Here is a 17,258-nt window from a genome sequence, read left to right on the forward strand (position 1 = left end):
ATTTTTCTCACTTAAGTGAGGCCTACATAACTAATATTTTCTGCAGTACTTTCATAATGCAACATTTGGTCAGAAATATATTCTATACAACATTTATTAGAAATGCTTCTTCTAAAAGTATGAGGTGTAGTTTATTTTTTTTGTAATAAGAGAAACACTGTGATTGCTTTTTAGAAACCTTTATTAAGATATTTCAGCCCCTATTTGAATGCATATATAATTTTCCTTATTTTTTTCTTGACTCATATAAAAAGCCATGCTTAATGTATGTTGAAGAAGAAGCAAGAGAAGAAAGAGAGAAGTGAATAAAGAGAGAGTGAATGAGAGAGAAAGAGAGAGCGCTTATGACATACAATACGTGCAGAACACAGTATAGGGACCTGTATATATTTCTATACATACATTAAGCGCAAAAGTGCTTTATGCATAACAAAAACATGATTTGCTTTTTTTTTTTAAACAACAAATTACAAAACTTGCAATATAAACCCCATATGAATTCAATATGAACCTCATGTAGAGATGATGCACAGATTGAAAACTGAATCAACCTCCACTTCAGTTAGCATCAGTCAGTTTGACAACTGCATCAAGGTATTTTCAGGGAAACAGAATTTCTCTGGAAATACTGTTCAGATACACATACACACACACACACACACACACTTTGAGTAACAACTAGGGCCCAAAGGAATTCCTAGAGACAAAAACTGTCAAAATACACAGGCCATTTCTCACCATTTCAATGTAATGGTATTTAAAACACATTTATGCAGACACAATTCATCATGACGTCACCGTTGTTACTTGCTGTCTGTTGGTAAGTCCAAGATTGATGAAATAAGAATAGAGTAAAAACATACAATGGTTGTTTAAACATAAGGAGGGAACAGACCGTGGCACTCTGAAGTGCTGAGATGTCTGACTGGCCTGTAATGGAGAATGACATGTAAATATGCATTACTTCAGAGGAGATCAGGTAATGTTTTCTGCCCCCAAGAACACCACTACGCCTGTAATGAAGAAATGTACAGTTCAGTCAAGGTGTCATGTATTATTTGTGTTCTTTGTGCATGCAAACAGTATGAGTGTTTGTCTGTGTTTCATATGGTTGATTGTTATTGTTCCCCACATCAGAACAGTTTCATGAGGTTCATATCTTGCTTTTTGTCCGAAGAGCTAATGGTCTTCATTCCACTGGGAGTTCACAACAGAATAAAAACTGACTATGAATACTTGGACTATATATCCAAATGTCACCTGATGGGGCAACTACCTTTAGAGCCTTGAATGATAGATGAATATTTAGCGACAAGACTAGTAAAACAGGCTTGACTGACCGTGAATTGTTTTTTAAAGTTATTCAGAAAGCTCTGTTATCCACCGTTGTGATTGACAGCACACGTCCAGTGTTTATATATGTCGATTCTTCTTTATTCGTGGAGACATTTTCTAATGTCTGCATAATGACAAGCTGAGTGGATGCGCACACGGCACACGCAGCCTCAGGTCCAGCGGCAACGTTTCCGCTGGCAGGCCTCCGGGTCTGAGGAGCAGCCCTCAGAGTCACTGCCCGAGGAGGGTGCTGGTGGGGTATGTGTGTTCGAGTGGATGTGCGTATAATCCAGGCTTAGCACCCATCCCAGTTTGGAGTGAAGAAGGTGTCTGAGGCCAGGGGGCAGGGGCAGGACTCGAAGGGCATCGACTCCGGACGGGAGCAGCTTGCGGAGTCGTGAGCAACAAAGGTACTGTAGAGAGGTGGGAGCTGAGACGGAGCGAATCACCTTCATGCTGCTTTTGGCCGCGGTGGAACACGCCATCGGAAAAACATGTTTATTCTTTATCTCTGTAGCTGCTACACCTGCCGCACATACAACATACAGGTTAAATGGTATCAAATTAGTGGTTTAAAAGTGATAAATCACTCCTTTTTGTCTGGTTACTAAAACAGCTTTGACGTTTTTGTTGACAGTCTTAAAACATTTCTTGTTCAAGAACATCACTGCACTTTTATTATCTCTGACACTTAAAAATGTGTATTATGTATATGTAGCTGAAAGCATTTTGTCATGCACAGGACTAGCTCTTACCGATGCATTTGCGGTTTTTGTAGAAGGTGAGGGTGCCATGCCAAGTGTCCAAGTGAACGCCAATAATGGATCCCTGTCCAAATCGTGACGAAAAGCTCACTTTATCACCGTTGTGATGTAACAGACCTGACAAAAACACATACATAACCATAAAAAAAACCTTATGCACTATGTTTTCATGTAAAGTATAGGTGTTTTGAGCATAAGTATGAGTTTGCGTCTGCGAACCTGTATATGACAGACCCCAGCTGTCTTCATCTTTCCCCAGCAGGCTGCAGAATGTGTGTCTGTATTTGTCCAGATTCACGTCTGATGTGCCAATACCAACCATCTACAGAGAATTCAACCATTAGGAATAAACCAACATACGCTACCGTTTGAAGGTTTGGGGCTGGTAAGAAGTCTTTTTGCATTTATTTTTCATAAAAAATCCAGTAAAAAAAAATAATATTGTGAAATGTTATCTCTTTTAAGATAGAATAGAATTGTTTTCTATTTTAATAGACTGTAAAATGTAATTTATTCCTGTTATGTCAAAGCTGAATTTTCAGCATCATTACCAGTCTTCAGAGTCACATGATCCTTCAGAAATCCTTCTATGATGGTTTGCTGCTCAAGAAACATTTCTTCTTATTATCAACGTTTAAACCAGTTGTGCTGCTTAATGATTTTGTGGAAACCATTCAAATTTTTTTTCAGGATTATTAATTTTGTAACATTATAAATGTCTTTACTGTTACTTTTGATCAATTTATTGCATATTTTCTGAAGTAATAAATTGTCCAAAAAAATCTTTGACCCCAAACTTTTGAACTGAAGTGTACACATTTTCAAAAAGTAAAAGTAATGCAATGTGGTTCACATCTTGGAAAACTCTATTGATTCAGCAAGTTTCATCCTCACTAGCTGTATGCTGACAGTTATGCTTTGGTGTGCTGAATCAGCCATGTTGCTAAATGTCTTAGTTTAGAATCAGCCCCTTTCAGATACGATGCCCAAAATAAACAGAATTTATCCTCTTCACAAAAACCATACTGAATATCACTACCACACAAACCATGCATAAAGACACACATCTGCACTCTTGTCTCTCACCATGTCTGTGCCGTAGACAGGGGAAGTCATTTTAATCTCCCAGAAGTGTTGTCCCTCCGAGAGTACTTTGGAGCCGCGAATGGCTGCCGTTCCACAGCTATATTCTGAGTGGAAGCTCACTTTCCTGTTCTCACAGCTCAGCAGCGTTGCAGATGACCGGCTGCCCTCATCCCACACCCAGTCAAAATCTGACAAACAAGAAAACAGCCAATAAGAGAACAAATGTAGTCACAATAAGCATGATCAAAGTTTTAAAAAAAGATGAATGTTGCATGTGGCACCACCTTGGTCGTCTTCTCCACAGTGGCAGTCTCGCAAGTGCGTGTAACCCCGGAGCCGTGGGTTACAGCTGAGCTCCATCTGTGAATCACAGCTGCAGTATGACTCTCCCGTTACAGGAACCGCACTCGGAACCGCCGGCACAATGGCTGGATACTCAGCTTCGGAATCAGAGTCACTGTACTGCGGGACAAATGCGTGCAAATTCAGATCTGACATAGTTTTGTCCGTTTTGTCAGCCTTTTTTTTGAACTGAAACAGCTCTTGTGATGTTCAAAACTTCAGACCATCTCATCCTAAAAAAAATATTGCTGCCTCATCTGAAGGCATTTCCACAACATCCACACCAACCTGCTGGCGATCATAACTCCACTCATCACTCTCGGAGGCGAGCACCAGCGCTCTCGCATTTGCATCCCGTCGGATTCCACTCCACACGTACCTCCACGCCCTGCTGTTTCTGCTCCGCCTCGACATGCCAACCAGGAGCCACCGCACCTGTCAATCAAAGAAAGAACAGTGGTTTGACATAAAGCATTAACAAAGAGAACAAACAGTCCTGCTGGAGCAAACACATTGTCAAGTCAAGTCAAAGTTATTTGTATGGCTGTTTTTAACAATGTTCACTGTTTTAAAGCAGCTTCATAAAAAGTCATGATGTTTATAATATCTTACTATCTTCATGTCTTCTAGTCGCGTATTAGCAGATTAAAGCATGGCAACAATATAGTTTAGAGCAGTTGAGATTTCCTATATACAGTAGTGATGTCCGGCCTAGGAAGATTTAAACCGTTCTATCTTCACCGTTTATTCAAATATTATAAAATATTTGTTAAAGATTTTGTAAGCATATTGTGTAGTTGTGCTTGGAGTCATTTGTTTTATTTGTTTTGTTTTATTTGTTTTATTTTTTTCTATGCATTTCTATAGTATTTATTTGCATAGTTTGATGGAGTTTTTTTGGCCGTTTTTATTTTATTTTGTCAGATAAATACCTCAACCAAGTTTAGTGTTTAGTTCCTCCCTCATATGTAAAATATTTTCCTCATATTTTTATGGTTTATTTGAACTTTGTAGGTTCATTATAAACATATATCCCGTCCATACATCTCTTTTTGACAATACTGTAGTATATATCGCCCTAACTAAATATACTACATGTATGCAGATAAAGTTGGACATCGTTATATTTCCAGCTTTATAAAGAGCTGTGAGATAATATTTTGTGACGATATAAACAATTACGCAGGCGGGATTTGCTATATAATTATATATTGCTTTTTTTAAAACAAGTTACACAATATTCGGCTACTGTTTTTAAGTCAGTTTAATATAATTTAAGTTAAAATGTACGGTCGTATACAGTCAAGCATAAAAATTACTTTAAAGGAGCTGTGTTATTATATACTGTACAAATATATTAGTTTGATATAAGCCATAAACTTATGTTCCTACCTCATGTGCTCATATTTTAAAGATTCAAATCACTTATACTCAGTGGCGGTTCTAGACCACGGTAACTATGGGGGCCAGGCAGGGGCCACTTGTGCTTTTAGGGGGCACACGTTAACATTTATCTTAACCAGTAGATAATTAGGTAGTTCACCCGAAAATTCTATCACCATTTACTCACCCCCATGTCGTTCCAAATAGGACTTTCTTATGTTGAACACAATATTAACTTATTTATTTTATTAAACTGTTGTATAAGATCAGTAGGCCTATCGCATTTGCACTCATGCTATTCTGGGTAGAAAAACAGAACTTGTGTGATATTGCACTCGTTACTCATCATGTTATATTGCTTAGTCTATATCATGATGTAAATGTGAGGGCGTTTTCACACTGGCAGTTTAGTTTGAATAATTGGTAATGTGAAAGTTGTCATGCGGACCCGGGTGAGCTGAGCTCAGGGGAACTGAATTCGAGACTGCCTGAAGGAGGTAGTCTGAGCTCGGTTGCGCAAATTGCGCTCGAGCTGTGCTGCGATTCATGGGAATTTGAAAGCAACAAGCTAATACGACTAGCGGGCCAGTGGCGGACCACTGGAGGCAAAGTTGGCGGCCCACCGGCGGCCCGCTGGCATTTTGCTCATCGTTTTCCTAGCGGACCACCGGCGGCAGCCACCACTTTTCCGACAGTGGTCCGCTACCGAGCCGCTGGTTTATAATAAATGTTTTCTGGCCACCCACGGACGATCCACTGGTCATATGATTCACAACTGGGTAATTATAGTTAGATCCAATATAATAATATTTAATGCAATAATGAATCAAAAACAAAGTACACAACTGCTAATAACCATTGTATATGTATTTTTTTGGATAGAGGCAACACAAATGCGTAGCTAAACAAATGGAAATAAACATAAAATAACTATAAACATTATGATAGCCTATTCAAAATATGTACTTTTGTTAATATATATATATATATATATATATATATATATATATATATATATATATATATATATATATATATATATATATATATAAACAGGATACATAAGACTGTATTATATATTATAAGATTAAGACTCGGGTGCGCAAGAAAAGTAACCTGCGCATGCATTTTATCAGATGACGGTGTATTTAGTTCAATACAACACATGTGTAAGGGATGATAGTGTTGATGATTTACCTTGGATACGAGCGAGAGGGAGCCTGCGGTGTATTCGCGGTGTAGAACGCGCTCTGACGCGGACCACAACAAACGTGCCCAGTGTAAAAACGCTCTGAGTCTAAGACTCAAACAGGGGCATTTCTGCCGCATATCTTGAATTTTATGGACATTCTGGCACTGAAATGGTTTGGTTAACGACATTCTAACAATACAGGTTTTGGAACAACACGAGGGTGAGTTACATTAGGTGTTTTTATTTTCTTTTAGGGGGAACTAACCCTTTATTTTATTCCCAGATTATTGAAAGTCTTTTATTTGGCCATGTACTGTATCACTCGATCTGCAGTCTCTACACGTGAAGTAAAATCATTTCAAGTTCATTTATTTATTTGAAAAGTAATGTATCTGTAATATGATCATGCATGCTCAATTTATAAAAGTAAAACTAAACCATTTATTTTACATGTTTTGTAGCCTACCTGCTCTCTGTTAGCAGACTCTTCGCAAAGTTAGCATAGACATCAAAACAAACATCTAATACTCTATAAGCAACACTGGACAATTGGATAAAATAATATTATTTCTCGCTATATGTGAACAAGACTGAAATTACATTATTCTGTATCTTTTCTCGGGTATGCCTATCTCTGTCATATTCGCACATGAACGGTTCTTTCATTGCGTTGGTCATAATTTATCTTTGGCTGCATCTTCCTAATTCGGAATATGATCAAAGATTACATATGTGGACGTGTTCGGAGAAATTAGCCATTGAAAAAATATATTTTAACTACCAGTAAATGAACGAAATGACTGAATGGAATTCAAAGTCGTCAAGTCAGTAAAATTAATCTCCAGTATAGCTATCACTGCTGCGTAAGGGTGCAGTTACATTCAACACAACGTGTATAAAGAGAGCTTATTTTATCTATAATCAAGAGCGTAGCAACCGCTATAGCCCGCGTTTTACAACTATTTGAGCGAATGCAGACTGAGTGACGAATCATTCATAAACAGACATCACTTGCGCGCCACAGCGCGCAGCCTCCTCATTGCTTCTCTGCATTGGTTATTGGTTATGACACAATAAAGTGCTCTTTTCATCACACACCGCCACAGCAAAAAACGCACATTGCAACCAGTTTCAGAACATTGTTTGGTGCGATGTGATTCCAAATTTACGGGGGCCAGAGGGGGGGCCAGGCTTGTTGACACGGGGGCACCGGCCCCCCTGGCCACCCCCCTAGAACCGCCACTGCTTATACTTAAGTGAGTTTTACCGTCAGCCCGGTGCGCGTGATGCCCCAGCGCCACTGATGTAAACAGACAACACGCAACTGTCAATGACGTGCATTCACTCATTTAATTTCGCATAAGCAGTAATTATGAACTAGCTGACATGTCGGTATACTGTATCTCCTAAAGACAGAATCAGATTCATGTTCTCTTGTTAGGCCTCGCAGAAAGTGGTCACCGAGAGCCAGGCACCTTGCAAGTCTGTAGAGATGAAAGCTAGTTCGCTAAGAGGAGAACAGATCGCCTGTAGTCAAGCTAATAATACCAAATACTGTTTGGTTTTTAATATTATACCAGTGATATATATGATGAAAATAATAGTAATAAAGTGCAACAGGCTTCGCCATATGATTTTGGCGCATGAGGCTCTCGGGCTTAGCTGGCGCTACATCCTGGCTGCTGCATTCACTAGGACAAGCACAAGCAAACTTACCTGTCTTTTACGAATACCACCGCGATCGTTGAAGTCCCGTATCCCTAAAGATTTTGTTATGGCACTGCAATGTATGTATCTGAAAAGGTAATCGGATTCTGTCCACAGGCACTGGCTAACTGTCACACTTTCCTGTGACCTACTTTCACGACAGACGTAAACAATGTTTAGCAAGTCCCGCCTCTCCAGTTCAGAACTCCATTGGCCGAAAATGCCAAGTGGGTGTGGTTTATTTTCCAGCTCGCGTAACTACAGGTCTAAACAGCTGTCACTTAAATGTCAAACTCGTCCCAAGACTGAAGGCTAAACCCCTCTCTCTGACGTTCACGGCACGCTTCCCAATCCAGGCAAATGTAGTGGCAGTACATGAGCTACTACAGGCAGATGTTATTATTGATTAACTAAATTAGTTTTGGACTGTTTCAATGTATACAAACAGCTCTTTTCTGCGTTCTTCATGTTCTATAGCAAATTTCAACAGATTAATTTAACCTACTATATTCGACCAGATGTTTCAGAACAATCTATTTTCTAAAATATGTCATTTTTAAATGCCTACACATGTCAGACCCGAATTCTGTTAATTTACCTTGATTAAAATTGGTATTTTGTTGTCATAATACTCAGCTGTCAAGCCCGATCAGCTGTATGCATTTTCTAAATTCACGCCCTGTCCTGATGACGGTGGTCTCGAGGTGATAACGTGATGTTGACGTCGTTGGACAAATACGAGCTCATGGACGATGTGTACGTTTAAATCACGTAATTGCGGTTTTTATTATGACATGATATGAACGCACCTTTAGGCCAAAATCAAAAGAAAGAAATAAGACATTATATTTTTGCATAAAGGCAATTAAGCATTTTTTATTATCATTACGATTCTAGTCTTTTTCGTATTTTACTTCTGTATATGATAATTTCATGACTGAATGCATTATTTATGTGTATTGAAATAAAATAAATAATGGAAATTATATAAAAATACAAATAAGTAAAACGTCCTTATGAGACTTTTTTGTTTGCTTAATTTTCATTCAAATAATGTCACTATAAAATATAGTTCAAAATTAGACTTTTTTAAATTCAAAATATAATTTCCCGTTTCTTTCTTTATATTTTGAAACATGACCTTGACGCTTTTGGCAGGTTTCATGATTCACTCATAATTAGGCTATGGTGTGTTACTGTTATAATCCAATTAAAAATCCTAATTTGTACTAAGAATTAGATAGAAATCGTCGTGTCTTTTCCTACTACTGATGTGACATAATAAACGGACTGTTATTTAACTCTCACTGTTCAGTTACCTATTGCCTATTATATTGCAGTTACACCATTTCTGGTAATGAAGCAGCGCTGCTCTCTAGCGCCCCCTCTCTGCCTGCGGAAGCGCGACTGCAGCAGCGAAGAGCGTGATGAACGGAAGTTTGGTTGAGGCTGCAATGCAGAGATTCAGACAACCAGATGGTAACCTGTGAATTAATCCCTCATATAAATCTATTTGTCTCTTGACTCTCCATGATGTTAAAGCATCATGATTGTCACATGTATATTTGCGGTTTCTGAATAAATTTAGATGAAACGCAGTATTTTTCACTAGAACAGGTGTTTTCAAACTGGGGTCTGGGGACCTCCAGGGGTCCCCCAGAAGGTTTTAAGGGGTCCCCAGAAAATATCAGAGAATAAAAACCAAAAATGGGTAAAGTTGACTGAATGTTCTAACGGTTTCATTTCTAAATGTTTCTCTCCTTTCTTGCCATATACATTCCAGAATTGTATAGGTTTGCTTTGTATCTTTCTAGTGAGCTTTTCTCACTATAGTCCCCTTTATCTTGCTCACTGGGGCTGTAAGGCAGTATTCTTAACAGTACGTACGCTGCTTGCATACATTTATTGTGAAAGTTGTTTAAACAAATAATTTTTTTATTGTTTATACATCCAACATTAATAGCAAATTTAAGTTGGGAAACAATATGTTGTATTTATTATGTCACACTATTTATTTAACAGTTTAAATGTTTTTTCGTACATAAAATAAGATGGATTTTAGGAAGGGGGGGGGGTCCCTCATATTTGGGGGTCCTTGGCATCATAAAGTTTGAAAACCCCTGCATTAGAGCACAATAGGTTATAATTTGTGGCCATGAAATTAAATGACGTTACACTGAACCTCCACTGAACTGAACTTTAAACATCTGCAGTCTATTTTCATTTTCACGTCACATGAGTGATTGAATAAAAGAGAAACTGAAATTAGGTTGAGGAAGTTTTATTCGGAAACTGACAAGCTGCGCTGGTGTTCACCCATTAATGGAACCAGAAACAGTATCAACTACAGGTAAAACGCTACACGTCTGAAGAATGTCATGTTACGATTTAAAACACACACACACACACATTCGTTTCACACTCACTTAGTAAACTTGCACATCAATACCTTAAGACAACGGTCTCCATGGTAATCAATGATTAACATACCCAAAGGAACTCAAATTTCCCACAGAGCAATTCACCTACCTATACAGATATATATATATATACACATATATATATATATTTCTGATACACACACTCACATATTTCATTTAGATAATCAGAATATCAATAAAGACTTTGATCCATTTAAACTGTTTAATGAACATCTCAATCTTCATAAATAATCAGCAGAAAAACAAAACAAAAAAAACAGTAATAATCCATCTTTTTTTACATTTAGGTCCTCAACATCAGTGTCTCAATTTGAATGGTCCCAAAAGTGAGAAAACAAAGTGACAGTTGATTTGATCTTCAAACGAGAATAAAATTGACAAAATAAAAGGATGACAAACAAGTGTAGCATAGGAGAAAGAGGGTGTCTATTTAAACACACACACACAGGACAAGAGCGATAGCTACACAGCGCATTTACAGGGGAACACACATCAGGCTACTATACACAGAGAGGAGGTTCAATCACACATTCACTTGCAAACTGCACACTCACGATACACGCATGCACGCAAAAAAATCCTCTCGTCGTTTCGGGTGGTGAAATTACTCAATGTGTGTCATTAGGAAGATGTTTGTGTTGGTGTGTGCGTGTGTTTGTTTGATGGTTGTTCATGTGTAAGAGAGGATAAGAGCAACGATTAACCCTTGGTGGACAGGATAAGAGCGACAATTAGCCCGTAAAGCCCCAGAACCTCAGCGAAAATGAGGATGAGGATCATCCCCACAAATAAACGAGGCTGCTGGGCTGTGCCCCTCACTCCTGCGTCACCCACGATACCGATGGCGAAGCCGGCCGCAAGACCACTCAGACCGACGCTCAGCCCGGCACCAAGGTGCAAGAAACTCCTAAAGAGAGAAACACATTTGGATAGTGTTATTTCTTTTTTGTAACAATATTTTTTAAATTATGAGGACAAAATGTAGACTATTGGAAATGTAGTAATTGGAATGTTCCCCATCACATCCAAATAATACAATACATTGTTAAAATAAATAATAATAAAAACTAGTTTACACCTCAACATACAGATGTAGCCTCTTTAATTGTTTATACTCTCACTACGTATTAATTCTAAAATAATTTATCCTTTTTGTCACAATATATCTCATGTCAAACAGTACAAAGACTATTAAATGCAGACAGCAATGAGGATTTTTACATTATAACTAAAAATATAGTCTTCACTGTTACAAAAAGTTACAAAAGTGATTCAGTCAAAAGCACAGATTTTCTCTATTGTTGTTTGATTACCATTAATGACACAGATGACAGCTGTTTTTTTTTATGCTGCCGTCACTTTAAGACCGACTGCACAGATCCAATATACTGTCTCGCTGACAGCACACACACATATAGCAAAATGAGTTCTCTTTGGCTGCTTACTGCACTTCAATGGTAGAAAAATCATTTATTTTTAAACTGCAATGCTTTAAAATGCATGTAAACGATAAGCTTTCGTGACCACGCAGCACAGCAATGTCACGTGAGCGTACTGGTTGACAGATTTCTACCTGTTAATCGTGTGTCTACTGGTACACAGCCCACTCCTAGTTTTTTCACTCTCACTGTCAATTCTAATATAATCAACTCTAATATCTTTATTTGTAACAATATATTTTTATTTGTCAAACATTATGAAGACAATAAAATGTAGACAGTCATTGGGATTTTCCATTACCATTTTCCAACCAAATATAAAATATATAAATAATAATCTACAAAAAATGAACAATATTCTTACACCTCCATATACAGAAACTGTAATAGCTTCTTTAATTGTTCACATACTCTCATTGCCTATCAATTCAAATATAGTGTTAAATATCTAGATTATTCTATACTTATCGTATGAAACAGATAGAATAGTTAGCTATTTGAATTAGAACCCAGCCACCAATAAAATGTACTAGTTTTTGTTTCCGAGGAAGCTGAGAGAGACTTGTCGGGAAAATCAGACGAGACACTCGTGAGGTGAGTGACTCACTTGTAGAGGGTGACTGTGGGAGAGATGTTGTTGGCAATGAGTACAGCCACCACCAGGCCGTAAATGGCAATGATACCCGCCATGACCACGGGAATGATGGACTTCATGATCAGCTCCGGCCGCATCACTGACATGGCAGCAATGCCTGTGCCGCTTTTGGCCGTCCCATATGCAGCGCCCAATGCTAAAAAGAGAGAAGAGGACAGTTAACACATGAAAGGAGACAAACAAGTGAGAAGAAGCACTTATGATGGGTTAAAGTTCAATGAATATAGGACAAGGCAAAGTTGTAGGTTTGAGCAAATACCCAACTTATGAACATGATTCGAACACGTGTGTCTTAAATATCAACGCAATTAATAATACACACCAGCTGTTCCATGAATATACTCAGTATAAATGTTTTAAGGAAAAACAATACAGGCAAAACCAGTGTTATTTCATACACCGGTTAATGCTGAGATTTGGAGCACTCCAGTAACACTTAAATACACCACACTTTCTGGATTTATTCCTAACTATATTCTGAAGGTTTTTACAAATGTCATTCACACAAGATTTATATAACGCTCTCTTTTTTTTCCTTCTGGCTGTCGACTATATTTTCTGATTTATGGAGTGATAAAAGAGATATACAAAATCCCTTTCTGTAAAAAAATCTATCTAATGTCGTAATGTAGTGACTAATCAACTGGGTAAGTATGGTGATATTTATTAGTTACATTTTTACCACATTTACGTGTGTGTTGTCTTGCTTTAAAAGGTTTTAAAAGGCAAGGTCAGCAAAACATGCCAAGTGTTGTCGCTTTTAGTCACATGACTGACTACAGCAGCGAGTCCCCTTGGTTTGTAGGAAGCAGACGAGGAGGTGCGCCAAATTTATTTGGATCATTTCGGGATCGAGGCACAGTGTGCTGAGACGGCACCTACAAGTAAAATACTAATAGTAAAGGCTGTCGTTTGAGTACAGAAAATAAGTGTGGCTCTGAGATACAGTTTAACTGACATGGACGTTTTTGTCTGGGCGTGTAGTTCGTGTTTAAAAAAGGACTGTCGCATTAGATAAGAGCAAATTATGTTAATCAAGTAATGCATTTAGTCTTGACTGAAAAAAAAAATCAATGACACTAAATCGGTTAGACGAGGCTACTGTTACAGTCTAGACCACTATATGGAGTCTATGAGATTATAATATTATTAGAATAACACAAAAAAAATCGGTCGTGCTTAGAGGACGTTAAATAAATGACGTCCTTGCGCCAACATTACATCAGGAGACTCGGCTCGTGCGACACAAAAGCGTCTTAAGTTTTCACGCAGGGATCGGTGAAACGTGACAATGAAGGAAATAATGAAACAAAATAAATAATTTATAGGCATTACGTCAACTGGGACGTCATGTGCCGTGATGGAAACCTTCGCATCCCTTCTCCTACTACAGGTAACACACGGCTCAGCGAGCCGCGACACTGAGCCGCTCACAGCCGCTCGGTCGATAACTTACCAAGCGATCGTCGCATTTACTCAGGCTTTTAGTTTTATAAAGCACTCAACGCGAGGGGCAGTGAATTTAAGGTTAAAATGACACGTATCTTACCACTGAACACCATTGCTGCTGAGGCACCCATCACTGCGAAGAAGGGAGAGTACTCGGGGCTCGAGGCGGACATTCTTCTGGCGCGTTCAGGACACTAAAACTAAAGACGGAGAGGGAGGAAGGCTTCAGTCTGGGAGGGCAAGGCTCCAAAGAAGGTCTATTCCAGGTTGACAGGTCTTGTAAGAGCAGGAGAGGAGCTCAAAGGATGGTCACGAATCCGACAGAACGCTGATCGCCGGTGGAGAGGAAGAAAATGGCGAAATGGAGAGTGTCACATGATCAACCATGAGTGCAGGGTCCATTTCCGCTTCTCGAGGGATGACTTATGAATACGCAATACATTTCTTTTTAGGATTTTGAAATGACTGACCGTCACGGGATCGCAGAGAGGACCATCAACGTTTTAGTTTAATTAAATGCACATTAGTAGTTTTGTGTGAGCATTCGGTGGTTTTGCCACTTGAACGACACCCCTATTTTATAGGCATTTTGGTATATTCCATTGCAGGCTTCCTCTATGATATGTGAATGCAATCCCAGATCATAGAAAGAATATAGGCCTGTAAACCAGTAGTTTATCTGGTTTAACTTGTTTAAATCTTTCATAACCATCAGATGTTAGCCACAAATTGTATGGACAAGATAGCCTACAATCTTGTATTAACCATTTTAAGGATAAAGTTGTGAAACTACAGGATACAACATATAGGCAATTCTGTAAAGTTTTTTTTGAATGCATTTAGTAGCCTATAGATATTTGAAGACCACCATTAATGAAACCAGAAAAAGGTTTACTGAAGCATTTAAATGTTGATGAACTGTTGAAGTAACACTATTTTAACATTGCCCGTGGATTGTGTTTGAGGTGTAGGCTACATTGTCATGTGCTTAGTCTCATGACTTCCAGGCTTGGAGCTGGAGAGTCCAGAGAGGAAGTAACTTTAAGTTACTCACTCTCGGGGCACACAGACATGAGCAGACTCCTGTCATATTAAATCTGCTTTATTAGCAAACTATTCTGTAATGTGTGTGAACTTCCCTTTTAGTTGTCTGATTTTTGATGTGAACCGAAATACTAAAAGTTAAATCCTGATACATTCCTTCCTCTGTATGATGGCTGCTGACGACAGTCACCTGAGATTATATTACCTACATTTTCCCAGTTGCTCTTCAGATAAAGAAGAATGAATAGTAAGCAAAATTCCTTTCTTCTATTGAATGAAAAAAAGAAAGAATGTACATCTATAGGCATATACTTAGTGGGAAAATGTGAAAAGGTGTCTGGGCAATATTTTTAATCCATAATGCATTTTATCTATAAATATGAATACCTATACATGATACATAATAGTAACATGAACAGCAGCCATTCAATAAACACATGTAACATGACTATGGTGGACCAAACCAATGAATTAATCAATAAACAAATAAATCTAAAAATAAATACATCTGGAAATTAATAATCTAAAAAAAAATGAATGCATACATAAATCTAAAAATAAATACATAAATATAAAATTAATTAACGAATACAATTTATTACAAATATATAAAAGCAGACAATTATAAATTAAAGGACAACATAATGTAAAAATAAATTTTATTACAAATGAATCATATTTATTTGATCAAGTTGTTTATTCCTTTATTTTCCTATCATCACGTTTCTTGTATTTCTTTCATTGTATCTATTTATTCAGGTATATATTTATTTATTCATGTGTTTATTTTTAATTTCTTCAGGTTTGGTCCTCCATAAACATGACATGACAAAACACTTAATAAACTAAGAAAATGAAATGCCTATACACAATATAGTTTATAATTAAACCAGATAAATATAATATTCTTGCTTTTGTTCAGTCAGTGAAGAAAAGTCCAAATCTTTAGGAGCGTAGGGTGATTGGACGGAGGAAAATCTAAATCCACATATATTTTAGGATGACCGGGATGGCTCAGAATGCTCATTGGAGGGTTCATAAAAATCCAATAGTTCCATTGGATGTCGCTGTAATTCTTCATAATTTCCTTTCTTTGTCTACGTGGCAGTCGCTCATCTGGTGTCCGGTCTGTTGGTAATCTGTATCCAGCATATCTGAAAACCAACCAAATCACCTGATATATGTCTTCATTTTCGTGTCGCCTGGTCTCGTTATGAGCGCGGATGTTGTAATCGTGTTATATTTACAGATGTATTAAATGTATTTTCTCAAAACAACTGTAGGGGGCACCCGGATTTGAACCGGGGACCTCTTGATCTGCAGTCAAATGCTCTACCACTGAGCTATACCCCCTCTCCATACTACAGAAATTTAGTTATTCGTATATAACCAATAATAAATATGACACCTAATGTAATAAATACTCATAATGCAAAATAATGATTTAATAATAATGACCATTCAAAATAACGATTTAATAATAATGACCATTCAAAATAATGATTTAATAATAATGACCATTCAAAATAATGATTTAATAATAATAATAACCATTCATCATTTACCATGTCTATTTAGTACATTCATGACACGTTAATAACTCTACACATAGGCCGTTTCATCCTCACAAAGGCTCTTTATTCTGAAAATTGATCGGTAATTTTTTAACATCCATTGACAAAATACATGCATTTGAAAATAGTGCTAACTCCACTATACTGAGTTTGTAAATAGCCTAGTTATTTGCTGAAATGATAGAAAGAATAGGGGGGAGGGGGGAATAATAGCCAGACAGCCATATATCTTTTGTGGTACTGTTTCAGCCATGGCCTGCGCCTTTAGGAAAATATATTTTAATAGTGTCTTCTAAATCAAAGGTAGGAGGAACCCATCAGTCTGGTGTAGGTTTTGTTTGTGTAAGGTGCTATCCAGTGGGAACAGTGTTTGTATGACAGAGAGATGAGAACGAAGTGTGAAGTCTCATGTTGCAAGGGTGTCCCGTGTCCTCCAGTGAATTACAGCTCTTCCTCATCTCAGAATCCAGAGACATGATCCCACGAACAGAGGAGCTTCTTCCTGTAAGGTGCAACAACATAGCGCATATCGCTATTATTGTGAGGCCTAGTAATATTCATTAAAAAAAAAAAAAAACTACCGTTAGTCTATTGTGCAATTACATTTTTTGCTACTATTTGCCTACCATCTTAATAACCAGCTACATTTTAAAATTATAGCCTAATTGTTAATTTGTATTTTAACAAAATTTAACCATAACCTGCCTTTATATAATTTGGTCCGTAATCCCAATATTATCAAGGAAGTCTAAACAGCACAAAGAGTGTTGTTTTTCTCGATAGTGTAAAAACACAATTTGCTAAAATCCATCGCCAACCTTTGTGTTCAAATCCCTGCCGAGGACGT

General features: G+C 37.7%; 2 protein-coding genes across 2 annotated transcripts; both read right to left on the reverse strand.

Annotated features, from left to right (window-relative positions):
* Positions 1-165: 165 nt before the first annotated feature.
* On the reverse strand, positions 166-7,998 carry spsb3a (splA/ryanodine receptor domain and SOCS box containing 3a). Its single transcript, XM_079831561.1, has 7 exons — positions 7,819-7,998; positions 3,816-3,962; positions 3,470-3,647; positions 3,186-3,373; positions 2,319-2,421; positions 2,091-2,216; positions 166-1,861 (listed from the first exon to the last, which is right to left on the reverse strand). Exons 2-7 carry the CDS (start codon positions 3,939-3,941, stop codon positions 1,506-1,508), a joined length of 1,077 nt encoding a protein of 358 aa, XP_079687687.1. The 5' UTR covers positions 3,942-3,962; positions 7,819-7,998; the 3' UTR covers positions 166-1,505.
* Positions 7,999-9,808: 1,810 nt separating this feature from the next.
* atp6v0ca (ATPase H+ transporting V0 subunit ca) lies at positions 9,809-14,318 on the reverse strand. Its single transcript, XM_079836325.1, has 3 exons — positions 13,894-14,318; positions 12,297-12,480; positions 9,809-11,157 (listed from the first exon to the last, which is right to left on the reverse strand). The coding sequence occupies exons 1-3, from the start codon at positions 13,964-13,966 to the stop codon at positions 10,950-10,952; spliced, it is 465 nt and encodes a 154-aa protein (XP_079692451.1). The 5' UTR covers positions 13,967-14,318; the 3' UTR covers positions 9,809-10,949.
* Between the last annotated feature and the right edge of the window lie 2,940 nt (positions 14,319-17,258).

Source organism: Gobio gobio (genome assembly GCF_949357685.1).
Source record: "Gobio gobio genome assembly, chromosome: 1".
Taxonomy (NCBI): Eukaryota; Metazoa; Chordata; class Actinopteri; order Cypriniformes; family Gobionidae; genus Gobio; species Gobio gobio.